We start from the raw sequence: 17,919 nt of genomic DNA, 5'->3' as shown, positions 1-17,919 counted from the left end.
GATAGGCTAGCCAGCTGTATCATTGGTTCCCCAGTGGGGTGATGAGAGTAGCGTAATGTGATGTTTGAGCAGAGTAATAGGATGGTCTGACTTATATTTGCTTTTGAAGATACTTTACTTAGGGCTAATCAGCCGTACCAGTGATTGTCTGGGAGGTGAGTTAATCGTCTCCACCTCGTGTTGAGATTCAAAGTTCAAACCATTTTAAACTAGCAGCTGCATCTTCATGCTTTTCTGGTCCTACTTAAATTCGCTTTTGAACGTGTTACGAGTTTCAGCAGGAAAAGGGTATGCTAAGACAAAGCACATTCCTTTGGTGAATTTGGAGAGCAATTTGTAAGTCGCTCTGGATAAGAGCGTCTGCTAAATGATGTAAATGTAATGTAAATGAGAGCGCAGGCCTGGATCTTTTCCCTTGATTTACAACAGGATGTGAGTTGTTATTCACCACTAGTTCTTTCCTGATTGAAGGTCTGATTGGTGAAGGCCTTTTCCTGTTTCAGCAGGACAATGCCCCGGTGCACAAAGCAAAGTTCATACAGAAATGATTTGTCATGACTGACCACGAGAATCCAAATAGGTCAGATCAGGTTTGCAATGACTAACTTCAAACTTGCCACAAAGTTGGAAACACAGAATCGTCTAGAATGTCATTGTATGATGTAGTGTTAAGATGTCCCTTCACTGGAACTAAGGGGCCTAGCCCAAACCATGAAAAACAGCCCCAGACCATTATTCCTCCTCCACCAAACGTTGCAGTTGGTAATATGCATTCAGGCAGGTAGCGTTCTCCTGGCTTCCACCAAACCCAGATTCGTCCATCAGACTGCCAGATGGTGAAGCGTTATTCATCACTCCAGAGAACGCATTTCCACTGCTCCAGAGTCCAATAGCAGTGAGCTTTACACCCCTCCAGCCAACGTTTGGCATTGCGCATGGTGATTTTAGGCTTGTGTGTGGCTGCTCGGCCATGGAAACTCGGTAGCGAGTGTTGCAAACGAGGACAGTCGATTTTTACGCGCTACAACACTCGGCAGTCCCATTCTGTGAGCTTGTGTGGCCTACCCCTTCGCAGCTGAGTCGTTGATGCTCATAGACGTTTTCCACTTCACAATAACAGCACTTACAGTTGACTGGGGCAGCTCTATAAAGGGCAGAAATTTGACAAACTGACTTGTTGGAAAGGTGGCATTACATTTACATTTACGTCATTTAGCAGACGCTCTTATCCAGAGCGACTTACAAATTGTTGCAATCACCTTATGATATCCAGTGGAACAACCACTTTACAATAGTACATCTATATCTTTTTTTGGGGGGGGGTTAGAAGGATTACTTTATCCTATCCCAGGTATTCCTTAAAGAGGTGGGGTTTCAGGTGTCTCCGGAAGGTGGTGATTGACGCCGCTGTCCTGGCATCGTGAGGGAGCTTGTTCCACCATTGGGGTGCCAGAGCAGCGAACAGTTTTGACTGGGCTGAGCGGGATCTGTGCTTCCTCAGAGGTAGGGAGGCGAGCAGGCCAGAGGTGGATGAACGCAGTGCCCTTCTTTGGGTGTAGGGACTGATCAGAGCCTGAAGGTACGGAGCTGCCATTCCCCTCGCAGCTCCGTAGGCAAGCACCATGGTCTTGATGCGAGCTTCAACTGGAAGCCAGTGGAGTGTGTGGAGGAGCGGGGGTGACGTGAGAGAACTTGGGAAGGTTGAACACCAGACGGGCTGCGGCGTTCTGGATGAGTTGTAGGGGTTTAATGGCACAGGCAGGGAGCCCCGCCAACAGCGAGTTGCAGTAATCCAGACGGGAGATGACAAGTGCCTGGATTAGGACCTGCACCGCTTCCTGTGTAAGGCAGGGTCGTACTCCGTGAATGTTGTAGAGCATGAACCTACAGGATCGGGTCACCGCCTTGATGTTAGCGGAGAACGACAGGGTGTTGTCCAGGGTCACGCCAAGGCTCTTAGCACTCTGGGAGGAGGACACAATGGAGTTGTCAACTGTGATGGCGAGATCATGGAACGGGCAGTCCTTCCCCAGGAGGAAGAGCAGCTCCGTCTTGCCGAGGTTCAGCTTGAGGTGGTGATCCGTCATCCACACTGATATGTCTGCCAGACATGCAGAGATGCGATTCGCCACCTGGTTATCAGAAGGGGGAAAGGAGAAGATTAATTGTGTGTCGTCTGCATAGCAATGGTAGGAGAGACCATGTGAGGATATGACAGAGCCAAGTGACTTGGTGTATAGCGAGAATAGGAGAGGGCCTAGAACTGAGCCCTGGGGGACACCAGTGGTGAGAGCACGTGGTGCGGAGACGGATTCTCACCACGCCACCTGGTAGGAGCGACCTGTCAGGTAGGACGCAATCCAAGAGTGAGCCGCGCCGGAGATGCCCAACTCCGAGAGGGTGGAGAGGAGGATCTGATGGTTCACAGTATCAAGGCAGCAGATAGGTCTAGAAGGATGAGAGCAGAGGAGAGAGAGTTAGCTTTAGCAGTGCGGAGAGCCTCCGTGACACAGAGAAGAGCAGTCTCAGTTGAATGACCAGTCTTGAAACCTGACTGATTTGGATCAAGGTCATTCTGAGAGAGATAGCAAGAGAGCTGGCCAAGGACGGCACACTCAAGAGTTTTGGAGAGAAAAGAAAGAAGGGATACTGGTCTGTAGTTGTTGACATCGGAGGGATCGAGTGTAGGTTTTTTGAGAAGGGGTGCAACTCTCGCTCTCTTGAAGACGGAAGCAACGTAGCCAGCGGTCAAGGATGAGTTGATGACCGAGGTGAGGTAAGGGAGAAGCTCTCCGGAAATGGTCTGGAGAAGAGAGGAGGGGATAGGGTCAAGCGGGCAGGTTGTTGGGCGGCCGGCCATCACAACTCACAAGATTTCATCTGGAGAGAGAGGGGAGAAAGAGGTTAAAGCACAGGGTAGGGCAATGTGAGCAGGACCAGCGGTGTCGTTTGACTTAACAAACGAGGATCGGATGTCGTCAACCTTCTTTTCAAAATGGTTGACGAAGTCATCGGCAGAGAGGGAGGAGGGGGGGATTCAGGAGGGAGGAGAAGGTGGCAAAGAGCTTCCTAGGGTTAGAGGCAGATGCTTGGAATTTAGAGTGGTAGAAAGTGGCTTTAGCAGCAGAAACAGAGGAAGAAAATGTGGAGAGTGAGGGAGTGAAAAGATGCCAGGTCCGCAGGGAGGCTAGTTTTCCTCCATTTCCGCTCGGCTGCCCGGAGCCCTGTTCTGTGATCTTATAACGGTGCCACTTTAAAGTCACTGAGCTCTTCAGTAAGGCCATTCTACTGCCAATGTTTGTCTATGAAGATTGCATGGCTATGTGCTCAATTGTATACACCTGTCAGCAACGGGTGTGGCTGAACAATCCACTAATTTGAAGGGATGTCCACATACACTGTACAAAAGGATGGTGTAAAAATAAATAAAAACCCTGGAATGAGTTCTACAATGTAGAAAATAGTAAAAAGAAAAGAAAAACCCTTGAATGAGTAGGTGTGTCTAAACTTTTGACTATTACTGTGTCATGACGTTGGCCTCTTTGGGTACAGGGAGGACAGTTGACCCCCTCCCCTTTGTACAATCCCAGGCCCTGTGTGAAAGGGTTGTAAAAACTCTAAGAGGAGAATCTCCTACTACATGTTTCATAGAGAGACAAAGGAAATTCTTCCAACTCATAGAATTGGAGAACCAAGCGACATTTGTGTTCTGGAGAAGGTATGGAAGATTGGTGAAGAATCCAGCTACGAACTGGTCCGCTTGGTACAATTTTGTGATACTCAGAAGAGACAATATAGCCATATTACCATAAAACTGTTTATATAATAGCCTCAGCGATGAGACTTGCATCATAATGGTTGTATAAAATGTATTAATAAGGATAAAGCTATTTGTAATACATTGAGATGCTATGTACTGATGTTAATGTGATAGAATTGGATTTCTGTACCAAGCTTAACTCAGGCATCGGCACGCCCCCCAGGGACACAGACAGGACCAGGCGTCATTTGACAAGCCTGTTCTAGGGTCACTATAAAACCCACCCTGATTTACTTTCTTCAGACCAGGCCTCCACTCCATGGCGAGTTGGCCAGTAGGTTTGACCATCCCATTCCTATACTGAAAGTGAACTACACCACGTGGTTAACTTTTAGACTATCGAGACCGACAGAATAAGAACAAGTCTTTGATATTAATTAATAGTCTGCAGCTAGAAATTATATCATTGAACGCGAAGACCGACGAAACATCCATTCTATGACGACATTAATGAATGTCGCTCTGAAAGATCCTTTCTAACCGAGAGAGAGAGAGAGAGAACGCGGACAAAACTCTCCAACAGAACAGAACTCTTCAACAAGGATCCCGACGACACACTGAGCGTAAATATATATTGATTGCAATTGTTCCCGAATGAGTGAGCGTTCATGTGCAAAGGATTAGCATATCAATTGTTAATATTAATGAACTCTGTGTACCTCCTCAGCTGAACTTTTATGATCCATTGTTGAACAAAACAGGCCGCCCTGCCTGTTTAGCCACTAGGGCACATTACTCTACCAATCCTTTGTGACGATAATTACTGTTTGTATGTTTTCTGTTAATTACTTAGTGTAGTAAATAAATGATTTTAAGACAATTGATGTATGGATGATTTTAGTAAAGACTGGGTTCGTGCAGATACAACAATTTACGATGTTTGGAATGAGACTGGACGCGAGGTAAAATACACCATTTAAACCAGAAGATAATCGGCCTATACTATAATATTATAATATAGGAAAGTTATATTAGGAAAATTATAACTTTGTAATCTGAATATTTTCCTTGGTGCCCCGATCTCCTAGTTAATTACAATTAAACGATTAATCAGTTTAATCGCGTGATAATAATTACAGGGAGTTAATTGATAAACATGTCTTCAGTTTAATGGTACCACAAAGACACGACAACTGTATAGTACCAGTCAAAAGTTTGGACATACCTACTCATTCAAGGGTTTTTCTTTATTTTTTACTATTTTCTACATTGTAGAATAACAATGAAGACAACACAACAGGGTTCAATTCTTGGGCCAACTCTTTTCTCTGTATACATCAATGATGTCGCTCTTGCTGCTGGTGAGTCTCTGATCCACCTCTACGCAGACGACACCATTCTGTATACTACTGGCCCCTCTTTGGACACTGTGTTAACAACCCTCCAGACGAGCTTCAATGCCATACAACTTTCCTTCCGTGGCCTCCAAATGCTCCTAAATACAAGTAAAACTAAATGCATGCTCTTCAACTGATCGCTGCCTGCACCTGCCCGCCTGTCCAGCATCACTACTCTGGACGGTTCTGACTTAGAATATGTGGACAACTACAAATACCTAGGTGTCTGGTTAGACTGTAAACTCTCCTTCCAGACTCACATCAAACATCTCCAATCCAAAGTTATATCTAGAATTGGCTTCCTATTTCGCAACAAAGCATCCTTCACTCATGCTGCCAAACATACCCTCGTAAAACTGACCATCCTACCGATCCTCGACTTCGGCGATGTCATTTACAAAATAGCCTCCAATACCCTACTCAACAAACTGGATGCAGCCTATCACAGTGCCATCCGTTTTTTCACCAAAGCCCCATATACACCCACCACTGCGACCTGTACGCTCTCGTTGGCTGGCTTTCGCTTCATAATCGTCGCCAAACCCACTGGCTCCAGGTCATCTACAAGACCCTGCTAGGTAAAGTCCCCCCTTATCTCCGCTCACTGGTCACCATAGCAGCACCCACCTGAAGCACGCGCTCCAGCAGGTATATCTCTCTGGTCACCCCCAAAGCCAATTCCTCCTTTAGCCGTCTCTCCTTCCAGTTCTCTGCTGCCAATGACTGGAACGAACTACAAAAATCTCTAAAACTGGAAACACTTATCTACCTCACTAGCTTTAAGCACCAGCTGTCAGAGCAGCTCACAGATCACTGCACCTGTACATAGCCCATCTATAATTTAGCCCAAACAACTACCGCTTCCCCTACTGTATTTATTTATTTATTATGCTCCTTTGCACCCCATTATTTCTATTTCTTCTTTGCACTTTCTTCTACTACAAATCTACCATTCCAGTGTTTTACTTGCTATATTGTATTTACTTAGCCACCATGGCCTTTTTTGCCTTTACCTCCCTTATCTCACCTCATTTGCTCACATTGTATATAGACTTATTTTTCTACTGTTTATTGACTGTATGTTTGTTTTACTCCATGTGTAACTCTGTGTTGTTGTATATTGTCGAACTGCTTGGCTTTATCTTGGCCAGGTCGCAATTGTAAATGAGAACTTGTTCTCAACTTGCCTACCTGGTTAAATATAGGTTAAATAAAATAAAAAAAAATAAAAAAATTGGTTGGGTGATTGTGGAGGCCGGGTCATCTGATGCAGCACTCCATCACTCTCCTTCTTGGTCAAATAGCCCTTACACAGCATGGAGGTGTGTTGGGTCATTGTCATGTTGAAAACAAATGATATCTAAGTGGAAACCAGATGAAAAGTGCTGGTTAAGTGTGCCTTGAAATCTAAATAAATCACCAACAAAGCACCATCACACCTTCTACTCCATGCTTCATGGTGGGAACCACACATGCAGAGATCATCCATTCACCTACTCTGTGTCTCACAAAGACAGGCGGTACTGTCACGCCCTGACCATAGAGAGCCCTTGTTTCTCTATGGTGTAGTAGGTCAGGGCGTGACTAGGGGGTAGTCTAGTTTAATATTTCTATGTTGTGTTCTAGTTTATATTTTCTATGTTGGTGTTTTGTATGATCCACAATTAGAGGCAGCTGGTAATCGTTGTCTCTAATTGGGGATCATATTTAAATTTTCCCACCTGTGTTTGTGGGATATTGTTTTGTGTTTGTGTACCACGTAGTCACATTTAGTTGTTTGTTTATTTTATTTGTTTTTGCTTGAAGTTTCACTTTGAAATAAAGATGTGGAACTCTACACACGCTGTGCCTTGGTCCCGTTCTTACGACAACCGTGACACTAGTGTCTGTGGACAAAATTCTAACTAAAAGGTACACCGTATTTAAAGGGATTGCTTAAGATTAATGTACTGAAACTCCTATTGAATGAACACTCCACAAGAAAATTTGTTGGCCAGCATGTAGGAGGGTTTTCAGTGGTTTAATGAAATCTATTCAAAGCGTGCAAGGTAGCCACACCTGCAGAGCCAGTTATGCAACTGAATACTGAGAAGTGCATAGGAAAGGCATGCATAGGAAAGGCGTACATTTCCTAAGTCTAAATCGGCCCCTATCAGAATAAAAGGTTACCAAGAATTCACATAAAAGTCAACCATCACATATGTGAAGATGCCCTTTACTTTGCCCAACATCAATTGCTGTGTTTTTTTCATCGTATAAACTGACTTACATCAGGACTTGTTATTTACCTCACAAAGAAAGACTCCAATGCAATACAACGACAGTCAGCATTATTTATATTTTGCTTTTGAGGCGCAGGTACGGTTAGACAGTGTCTTTACCAGCACTGTGTCTCCAAGTCACAGAGGGACACATTGATAACAGAATACAGTACACAGTGAGATACCCTATGGGTTGGACCATACTTTTCTCCTCAATCATATTGAAAAAGCATATACTTAAAAACTGGAAATCAACCAATCCTCCATCATTAAGACAATGGAAAGGTCAAATGCTTTATTATAGAAATATTGAAAGTACGCGGGCGACAGAGAGAAAAAAACGGTGCAGTTTGAGGCCATGTGGCAGAGAGCGATGTGGCGCTGGAGATGGGGGTGATGTTGTGGATGTTTGTATGTGTATGTTTTGTGTTGTAAAAAGTACATGGACATAAACGTTACACACCAGCTCCTCTTAGTGTATGGTGCTTATTCAGATATCGCCCGGTTCATGTTGTGTTGCTAGCAGAGAGGTCCAGGGGTATCTAGCTAGTGTTTCTCCCTTTCTCTATTTTATTGAAAGGTGCTGAAGGGGAAGGGGGGTTCATTCGGTACACACTGCCAAGCTAAATGGCTGATCAATCAATTTCAGCTTGATCGATCTGCATCAGTTCTGCCTGCGTGCACACCCCAGGAGCCACTTTATTGTAAATCAATCATTTTGAAAACATCTCACAGAGGGGCCCGTCCTCACTAACAAGCCATCAATTCCAGCCGCCTGGGTGCCACCCTTATCAGGCTACAAATCAACACAGCCACTAACATCATCTCCAACCCATCTCTCTCCTTCTTCCTCTCCTTCCTTGTCAGTCTCTCACCCTCACTCTCTTTCTCCCCCTCTCTTTCTCTATGCATTTATCTTCTTCTTTCTTTCCCTCTCCCCGCTCTCTCGTTCTACATCTCACTTTCTGTCTCTTGTTTTTCTTTCTGCAGCTTGTTGTGTTGTGATGGTGAGGCTGAAGGAGTGCAGAGGCGGCAGGAAGCCATTGAATCATCGCCACACCACTTTAGATAACCCAAGGGTAATAGTGTTTGCACATTTTAGAGAGAAATGAGGACAAATGCCAAGGAGGGTCATATATTCTGCTGCTTGACGTTGGAGTGTGAAATTGCACACATCTACTGAGACGTCAAGGAGGAGAAGGAGCACCAGCCCTACTCACACACACTTCTTTAGCACCTCTAAATCACAATATTTCTCAACATTGTGATTTAAGTAAGGCAGCAGTAATGAAACGTAATATAAATCAGAGATGGTAACACCTTTTACCGTCAAAGAGATTCAACCTCCTCAACTTATATTTTATTTTCCATCCCTATGTTGATATAGGAGCTAAGAGACTGATGTGTTCTCAGGCCCATTCCTGACCATCACCATGGATCCCGCCTGACTGACAGGCGTAAGTGATGGAGCAGGTAATAGCACGTCACAGAACGTAAATCCAGACTAATGCCTGTGTGATGCTACCGGATGCAGGAATCAGGGGATGGGTGGCTAACAGGAAAATGTAAAACATTCATTTTGAGTTCAACCTCTCCTCTATCGCTCCAGAGAGCCAAGGTCAAAGACAGGATCCATTTCCTCTTATTGTACCTGTATAGGATCACACAGATATAATAAATATATATTCTCTAATGTGTATGTGTCGATATGTCTGATTGAGCATCCAGGAGGAAACCATAGGATCACTGACAATAAATATAATATATTTTCTAATGTGTAGATGTGTGATTCAGCATCCAGGAGGAAACACATCACTGTATATAATATATTTTCTGACGTGTATCATTCAGCGTCCAGGAGGAAACTGTAAGATCACAGAGACATAATAAATAAAATATATTTTCTAATTATTTGTGTAGGATAGTCTGCTCCTATTGGACACTATCCTGGGGGAGACTGCGATGGACAGAACTTTTAATCAACAAGATGTTTTGTGTTGTTTGTTTTAATGTTAACTATTGTATGTACTGTATATTTGCTTAATTGCCCCTTGTGAAATAATTCATTATTAAATATTAACACCTTGTGATTGTGCTATACCGTAGTATATTGTCACTACGGTGTATTTTCGTCTAACACTAACGTGCATCACTGTAAAGAATATACACATTTTCTAATGCTGGAAAGAAATGAGAGGAGACGTTCCAGTTTTAGAACACAAATACATCCATTTTAATTTGAGAAAATACAAAAAGAAACCATGTACAATTTATGTACAAACTTTTTGTACAAGACAGTATATTTCTCAGCGGACTATATTTGACAGAGTCAGGTAGATCTACCCAGCACCATCAAATCCTCCATGTATCCATCCAAACTAAGTAGACTGCTATGTCAAACTCCTGATTTCTGCAATGACCGTGTGCCAAAGAATCAGATATGTGACGTGTGAGAGCAATGTCCTGAATTACACCCGAACTGATAGGCAGCCCACCCCCCAAAATACTGCAAGTTTCTTTTTTTCCTAAAAAAATCAACAGAAATTGCCACCTGCAATTTCAATGTGTTGTTAAGACTTAAATCCCCCCATAGTTTTATACATTTTATTACATCTAGTACATTTTCCTGCAAATAAGTTATTTTATCCATCCTTTACAGTAACAAAATAGATCAACAAAAATATGTAACATACTGTAACAGTAATGTGTGAAGTTTCATAGTCCTGACTATCTTAAGCGGACTAAAAGACTCCAGAGCACATGAAACAGCCTGGCCGTGCTCTCTGTGCATCCTTCAGTCATTCAGACCTTCTACCACACAACAAACACGTTTTAACATCTCTCCCTGCAGTTTCCTAACAGCAAGATGGGTACCTTAAGCTACAGACAGTACGACCAACACACACGTATGATACTTTGAGGGTTGATGAGCCCCATGTCCCTGCCCCATGTTCCCTCCTTTTCAATGCCACTTTTCGCTATAGTGGGTCTTGAAATGGGCCCTCCTCTTTACCTACAGCACTGCCTGGCACAATACTGGCATGGGGGCATTGATGGCTTGGATGTTCTCCATGCCAGTATAAGTCACATACATTTACTTCCCTTTCTGAGAAGAACTAACTCAATCCCTACTCATTCTGAGTTAGTGAGTCAGTGAATGACTGAATGATGCTTGTTCAACAACACTTTCCATGGTACTTCAAAACACTAACTTTAGAGGCGTACATTGCAAAGACGTGTACGAACGTATGATATGGTATACAGCAGTACCATAGATTTGTGGAGTATTTGCGCCAAAAAGAGATAAAGTGTAATGTAAGAACAGGTTTCAGTCCAGTGTCTTTTCCAGTTTGAGTCAAAACAGTCACACAAATTGTGGGTACAAGTATTGAAAATAAAAAAACATTCAGATATAATGAAATACACTGGTAGACTATTCTGTAAGTATGCATCTGTTTGGGTTGTGATTTGTACCATTTGATTTCTGAGTAAAGTGATATTTATTTAAGTACCTCTGAATAAAAAATAAAACTGTAAACAAATAATACAAATTAGTTTCAAACAATTAATGGATATTACTATGGTGACATAAATGACGAGAGCTGACAAAATGGAATGTAAACTCTGCTAAAGAAACAATTTTAACAAGAAAACAAATGAGGTATGTTCTCTCTGTACTGTGATAAGCTGAACTAGTAGCAGCTTATGTCTGCACCTCTGTGATGGTTCATATAAGCAGGTCCTGTTAAACCTGCTCAAGTCAAGTTTACACTTTTTTCCATTTATGACAAAACAATCATTTTGTCCTTCGTCAATAGTATGTATTATGAATCAAGTCATTGTCAGTGTCAAATATGAATTCCTTGTTTTTCAGGCTAGCGAGTATATTATTAACAACCCAATTATATATACATTTTTACTCACATATTTTCTGAAAAGAATTATACTTGCTACAAAGTGTGACAACAATGTGAGCACAAAAGCTTCAGAAGTTCACGTCAGGACAAAATGTTTATGAGCAGTCGCACCACACCCAGTAGACAGACAGAAAGCTCAGGACATTTTGCTTCAGAAAAATCTATATAATGGCTGAATATACACAACATATTTAGACACAAATATATGTCCTTTTTTTGTCAAGAATGACAGGTCTTTAGAAAGACATTATCTTAGTCTATAATATCATGGCTATCTGTTCAATGCAAACAACCTGATGATGTTCTAACAATCTGTCACATAGTTAGAAACACATGTCCATGAAGAATGACATTATATACCCACAAAACAATACTTCAATGTATCTCTCCTTACTAAGAGACCTAATTTAGGTCAATCATTGATAGCAGAGGTCACCCAGTTTTACTCTCAGAACAGAACGAATGGCTAAATGCCTCAGATCGGGGCTTCATGCACCTTTCCGATTGGCTCACTGTCTGGGTATTATTTACACCCATTGAAACTCAAGTTTGTTTGTGATTGTTTACGTCACATTTCTGTTTGTCTCAGACAACAATATTCGTATTTGCTTGCAGATGAAAATGAGCAGCATAATAAAGTTTATCAATACAGCTACAGAGATTTTTCAACTAAGCCCATTTACGTTTTGAGGAGCACTCAACAGTTGAGACAGAAGCTCAGAGTTAGATTTATGTTATCTCCTATACAATATTGATTTAGGGCTCTCATTAGATTTATGTTATCTCCTATACAATATTGACTTAGGGCTCTCATTAGATTTATGTTATCTCCTATACAATATTGACTTAGGGCTCTCATTAGATTTATGTTATCTCCTATACAATATTGACTTAGGGCTCTCATTAGATTTATGTTATCTCCTATACAATATTGACTTAGGGCTCTCATTAGATTTATGTTATCTCCTATACAATATTGACTTAGGGCTCTCATTAGATTTATGTTATCTCCTATACAATATTGACTTAGGGCTCTCATTAGATTTATGTTATCTCCTATACAATATTGACTTAGGGCTCTCATTAGATTTATGTTATCTCCTATACAATATTGACTTAGGGCTCTCATTAGATTTATGTTATCTCTTCTACAATATTGACTTAGGGCTCTCATTAGATTTATGTTATCTCCTATACAATATTGACTTAGGGCTCTCATTAGATTTATGTTATCTGTTATACAATATTGACTTTTAGGACTCTAGTCAATCTGTTTCACTGAAGCGTTACAGATTGTGCGATAGAAATGTAAATGTCATTTCCGATTGAGCCGACATATGCAGTGGTGTAAAGTACTTAAGGAAAAGTACTTTGAAGTACAACTTAAGTTGTTTTTTGGGGTATCTGTACTTTACTATTAATATTTTTGACAACAATTCACACACTTATCAAGAGAACATCCCTGGTCATGCCTCTGATTTGGTGGACTCACTAAACACAAACACCTACACACTTCATTTGTAAATTATGCCTGAGTGTTGGAGTGTGTCCCTGGCTATCCATAAATAAATAAAAAACAAGACAATGCTGCCTGGTTTGCTTAATTTAAGGAATTTGAAATGATTTATACTTTCAAATATATATATATATTTAAAACCAAATACTTTTAGACTTTTACTCAAGTAGTATTTCACTGGGTGACTTTTACTTGAGTCATTTTCTATTAAGGTATCTTTACTTTCACTCAAGTATGATAATTAGGTCCTTTTTCCATCACTGGACATATGCAGCGTTTATTGTGAATGCAGTCTCTGCTAAAGCGGAAACATTGCCTTTAAATTTCAATCAAACTGTAATGTTGAACTTCTGCGATATGGATTGAATAGAGAGGGGACTTCTACTCTTCCTCATTAATGCATTTGTAATTATAGGCATTTCAGAATTGATATGAATCATTTTGGTATGATTATGTTAAATACAGTGATTAATTTAGAAATAAAATGATCTGATGTAATTGTAGGCCTGATAATAATAATAATAATGGATTGCTTTCACAAAGTGTTTCTCACTACGTCATGCGTAAAAATAAGTACAACATGATTATGCTCATATGAATATAAAATAATCCTATTTGTATGTATAAAGTATGCAGGTTAAGTTTTTAATTGGTTCATCTGTGACACCATACCCTCTCCTCCCCAAGGCTGCAGCTCTGTCTGGGTTGCTCTGGATCAAAAACAAAATAGAAAAGGTCCATTTTTAACACGCACTGTCTTGCGCCTTGACCAGAATGACATGAAGAACACAGGCAGTATTCTCCAGCGTTCTTCATCGTCATCAGTGGCAAAACTATGATTGAGCTTTTCCCTTAATGTTTACCAACATAGTGTTTAGAGGTGTCATGATGACATCAGGATTGGCAGCGGAGAACATCCAAGCTCTTTGCTGCCTCTGTTACCAACCCTGTGCCAGGCAGTGGTGGCTCTGGTCAAAGGAGGACCCACTGATGCCCATTTTACGCAATATGTGGCATTGTTTCTCCAAATTTCTCAACAGACAAAAAAATATTGAAATGATATGCTTATTCTTTTGTTCTTAAATAGTTTTGGGGTTAAATGCTTCCTTCACATTTTTAGGGCACACAGCTAATGTTTGTTCACATTTAATCAGCTCAATCATAGATGGTGTATTATCGGTGATGTGACTGGGTATGATGGTGAGCATAGAAACGTGTTTGCTTAGTTCATTAGTTGATCGGCAACCCCCAGACAGAGCTAGTTCCTATACGTCTTTCATGTTTGAAGCCTTGATCCCACATCCTGCTCCCTCAGAGGCTGAACCACCATCGCAGACACACTGATGGAGAGATGACGACACTAATTTGTGCATTTAACTCAGATGTACCACCAATGTTTTTATTGAGGGGACACATTTGCTGCCACGTACAGTACACACATGCCATATGCAAGATGTGTACAAGGCAGTCCTTTCACTCAATTAATGTGTTCACAAGGGACAAGACAAAGTTGTTCAATCACCCTTTTCATGTTTACACATAAGGGATAGGACAAGGTTGTCCTTCGTCCCTTTCATGTTTTCAGGTTAAGTTGATCATCTGCGCTGTATTGTTATAAAAGGGCTCAGGCACCATGCGATGATAGGAGCTTGAAACACGGTCAAAAACATCATTATGATTCATAGCCATTGTGATATCACCAGAACAGGTGTAGGTACAGTGCAGCTATATACGGTCAACCAGCTTAACCCAGAACTATCTCTTACAGTACTCTGAGTCTCAAAACAACTGATTTACAAGATGATCTCATTCTCCAGGACTCGAATGCATTCATTCAGAGGATTACTCAACAGCATGTTGACATACAGTAGCATACCCTAAGCAGTGATGTAATGGATCTGTACACAGTACAGCTGTACACCTCTTCAAATGACAAGCAGCCTTTCTCTCGTTCAGCGAATCGACAACCAAAAAGTTGACATTTTTGTGATGGGTGTTGTTTTGGGGAGATGACAATGTTTCCCGTCGTCGTGTTGCAAAATAACGTGATCAGTTTTAGTGCAAATAGAACCGAAACAGACACGGTGTATGAGTGGTCAGCCCCAATGGCGTCTTTGGGAGATGTGATGAACGATGAGCGAACTGCCGTGACCCTCATCCTCCAACAACAAGTAGTAACCTCAAACTACAGTAGCCATGGAGTCTGGTCACACGAAGAGGTGATGAACTATTGCAAATAATTACAGGAAGTACTTAATCTTCTCGCTTCAACTCTTCAAATAATTTCAAAAAGTGCTAAGGGGGAGGGAGTGTACAATACTCATTAGATTGTCATTATGTACATCTCTATGGAAGATTGATGAATGAAACATGAAGAGCATGGAAGTAATATTACAGGTATACACATAGGAGGCCCCTTCCAGTTGTGGTGTTTATGTCAAACCCTTGATCTGTAGAATGAGTGGGGACCAATTAATCATCATCATCATCCCCCATGTTCGCCATCTCTTATCTCCTTTCGTAAGAGCGTCCAGAATTCTCACGAGTCATCAAGGGGGCCTGGTTTTCAGCATTCATCTTCAACTTCTCTGATTGGTGGTATCAGACTGCTAGTGGATTTGTATTGGTTGACTTGGTTGGCCATGTGAGTGCTCATGGGCTTGATCTGAATGTTCCGTGGGTAGGCATTTTCTGGTTCATCTGTAAACCATTTCCTTTCTGCGGAGGGATGGGGCAGAAACAAAGTGTTAGTGTTGAATAATCCACACGGTGTCATGTCATATATTCCTGTCTCAGTTTAAGTAGCCGCCTTATATAGCATGAGGGATCATAGGTTTCAAGTACTTCATTTCCTTCCAGGTAAAGTTATTTCAACTTTGGAGTGTGTGCATGTGGGTCTGTGTCAATGTAAGTGTGTGTGTGTTTCAGTCAACTTAGTGCTCAGGCAAGTGTGTTACAGCACAAGTGTTTGATGTTTTGAAACTATGCCTGAGGTGAAGCAAGATGTCTATCGCCTGAAACCACCACAGAGTTATGAGTTTGAAACATGCCAATTTGAGGAGGTTTCAAGCCTACTCTACGAGAGGTATGATCTTTAGGTAATCAAATGTCTACAGTTCATGTTTGTATTATGTAGTGTGTGATAGGCAACACCTTGCCTCTCTGTGGCTCCAGTTGATAGAGTTATACAGAATACGGATTACAACCTATTTCTATCACTTGGACAACATCTGATCACATTCAATAGGAAAGAACATGTGCAAACACACAAACCTCACACAATGCAATTTGTCTCAAGTTGAAATAAAGCAAACAAAAAAACATGATAAATAATATGTAAATTATACAAAATAGAGGCTCTGTCAAAAGAAAACAAAGAAAAAGCATAATCAGGTGAATTAGGATGTGAAGGAGGTAAAACAGAAAGGCAGGAAGAGTCAATGCAGAGATGGTCCTGGGCATGACAGGGAGAGGCCAGAGGCAGCGGCAGCCATTTTACTTTCCATTTGTCCAAAAGCAAAACTTAAACTGAGGCATGATGACTTATCCTTACAGGAAAATAACAGAAAGACTATAAAACCTCCCCTTGTCATATCAATTGCCACTGGGACAAAGTTATGATTAGAACCCCACATAAAGGTTGCTATTATAATAGTAGGACATGCAGAATTGTTAACTTGCATACCTTGGCTCATTCTATTCATCCTTGTTGCACTTCAGAAAGAGAAGTAGGTCATCTAAGTAAGTGAGGTATTACAGTCTATACAAGGCAAATAACACGTCTCAAACACAATCACTGACCTGACTGGATCTCTTGCTGCACTCTACAGTATGTAAACACTGACAACTATGACTATTTTCTAATGGAACCAAGGCCTCACTGCCAAAATGTAAAATGCTATTTCAGTTTACTTCCTAAATTGACCCTAACCCTAGTTGTCAGATGTTCCCTTGGCCCTGTTTATGTTTCTAGATACTGAACACCTACACTTCACCTCTCGATGACACCATGTTTGAAAAGCATTGAAGGCAAATGCTAAGGGACATTTAAAATGACACTAAGACATTTCAATTGATCTGTTGTCTTTAAGCTTAAGAATGGACATTGATAAATGATCTATCACTGTTTAAGGAGTACTTAGTAGCATGATGTCTTTTCTTACCATCAACATCAAATTCTCTGGGTAATTTTACAATTATTACTTCCTTATCATTTAATATAACTTAAATTATATATTATATTATGCAAAACACATCAAAATTGAAAACAGAACTAAAAATAAGCATTTGAGATGGAGAACTAGGACCATGGACATGCCATGTCTCAGAACAGACACAATAACCAGACAGATGTCAACACAGATGGTTTAATGACGTTTATCATTCATGGACAATCATCTGGAACATCAGCTTCTCTGGTCAAAATGTGGTCATGTTGGGTAAAAGGTTTAGTCTATGTAAATCATGTTACATTCAATCCATAACCACGGCATGCTGTTGGTACGTATACTAACAAATAAGCAGGCTATACCAATATGAGTCAAAGTAAAAACACACTGCACAGTGCATTCAGAAAGTATTCAGACCTCTTCACTTTTCCACATTTTGTTATGTTAACAGCCTTATTCTAAAGTGGATCAAATCAAATCCTCAATCTACACATAATACCCCATAATGACAAAGCGAAAACAGGTTTTTATAATTTTTTGCAAATGTATTAAATATTAACAACAGAAATGCCTTATTTATATAAGTATTCAGACCCTTTGCTATGAGACTTGAAATTGAGCTCAGGTGCATCCTGTTTCCATTGATCATCCTTGAGGTGTTTCTATAACTTGATTGGAGTCCACCTGTGGTAAATTAAATTGATTGGACATGATTTGGAAAAGCACACACCTGTCTATATAAGGTCCCACAGTTGGCAATGGACGTCAGAGCAAAAACTAAACCATGAGGTCGAAGGAATTGTCCGTAGCGCTCAGAGACAGGATTGTGTCGAGGCACAGATCTGGAGAAGGGTACCAAAAAATGTCTGAGCATTGAAGGTCCAAGAACACAGTGGCCT

At 41.0% G+C, this 17,919-nt stretch overlaps 1 protein-coding gene across 27 annotated transcripts in view; it reads right to left on the bottom strand.

Annotated features, from left to right (window-relative positions):
* Window positions 1-14,215: 14,215 nt before the first annotated feature.
* The window catches only part of LOC115193575 (calcium-activated potassium channel subunit alpha-1), a 381,356-nt gene continuing 377,652 nt past the window's right edge, over window positions 14,216-17,919 (bottom strand). For 19 of the 27 annotated variants that reach the window (XM_029752332.1, XM_029752334.1, XM_029752331.1 and 16 more), the window contains 2 exons: window positions 16,537-16,565; window positions 14,216-15,569 (listed from right to left, as the gene is read on the bottom strand). In XM_029752332.1, coding sequence (XP_029608192.1) covers window positions 15,418-15,569; window positions 16,537-16,565 — 181 coding nt within the window. In that variant the 3' untranslated portion in view covers window positions 14,216-15,417. The remainder of the gene's footprint in view (window positions 15,570-16,536; window positions 16,566-17,919) is intronic. The other 8 variants (XM_029752342.1, XM_029752352.1, XM_029752354.1 and 5 more) reach the window with 1 other exon arrangement.

This window comes from Salmo trutta, chromosome 5 (genome assembly GCF_901001165.1).
Source record: "Salmo trutta chromosome 5, fSalTru1.1, whole genome shotgun sequence".
Classification (NCBI taxonomy): domain Eukaryota; kingdom Metazoa; phylum Chordata; class Actinopteri; order Salmoniformes; family Salmonidae; genus Salmo; species Salmo trutta.
Note: the sequence above shows the minus strand (reverse complement) of the source record. Positions and strands in the feature narration are given on the sequence as shown.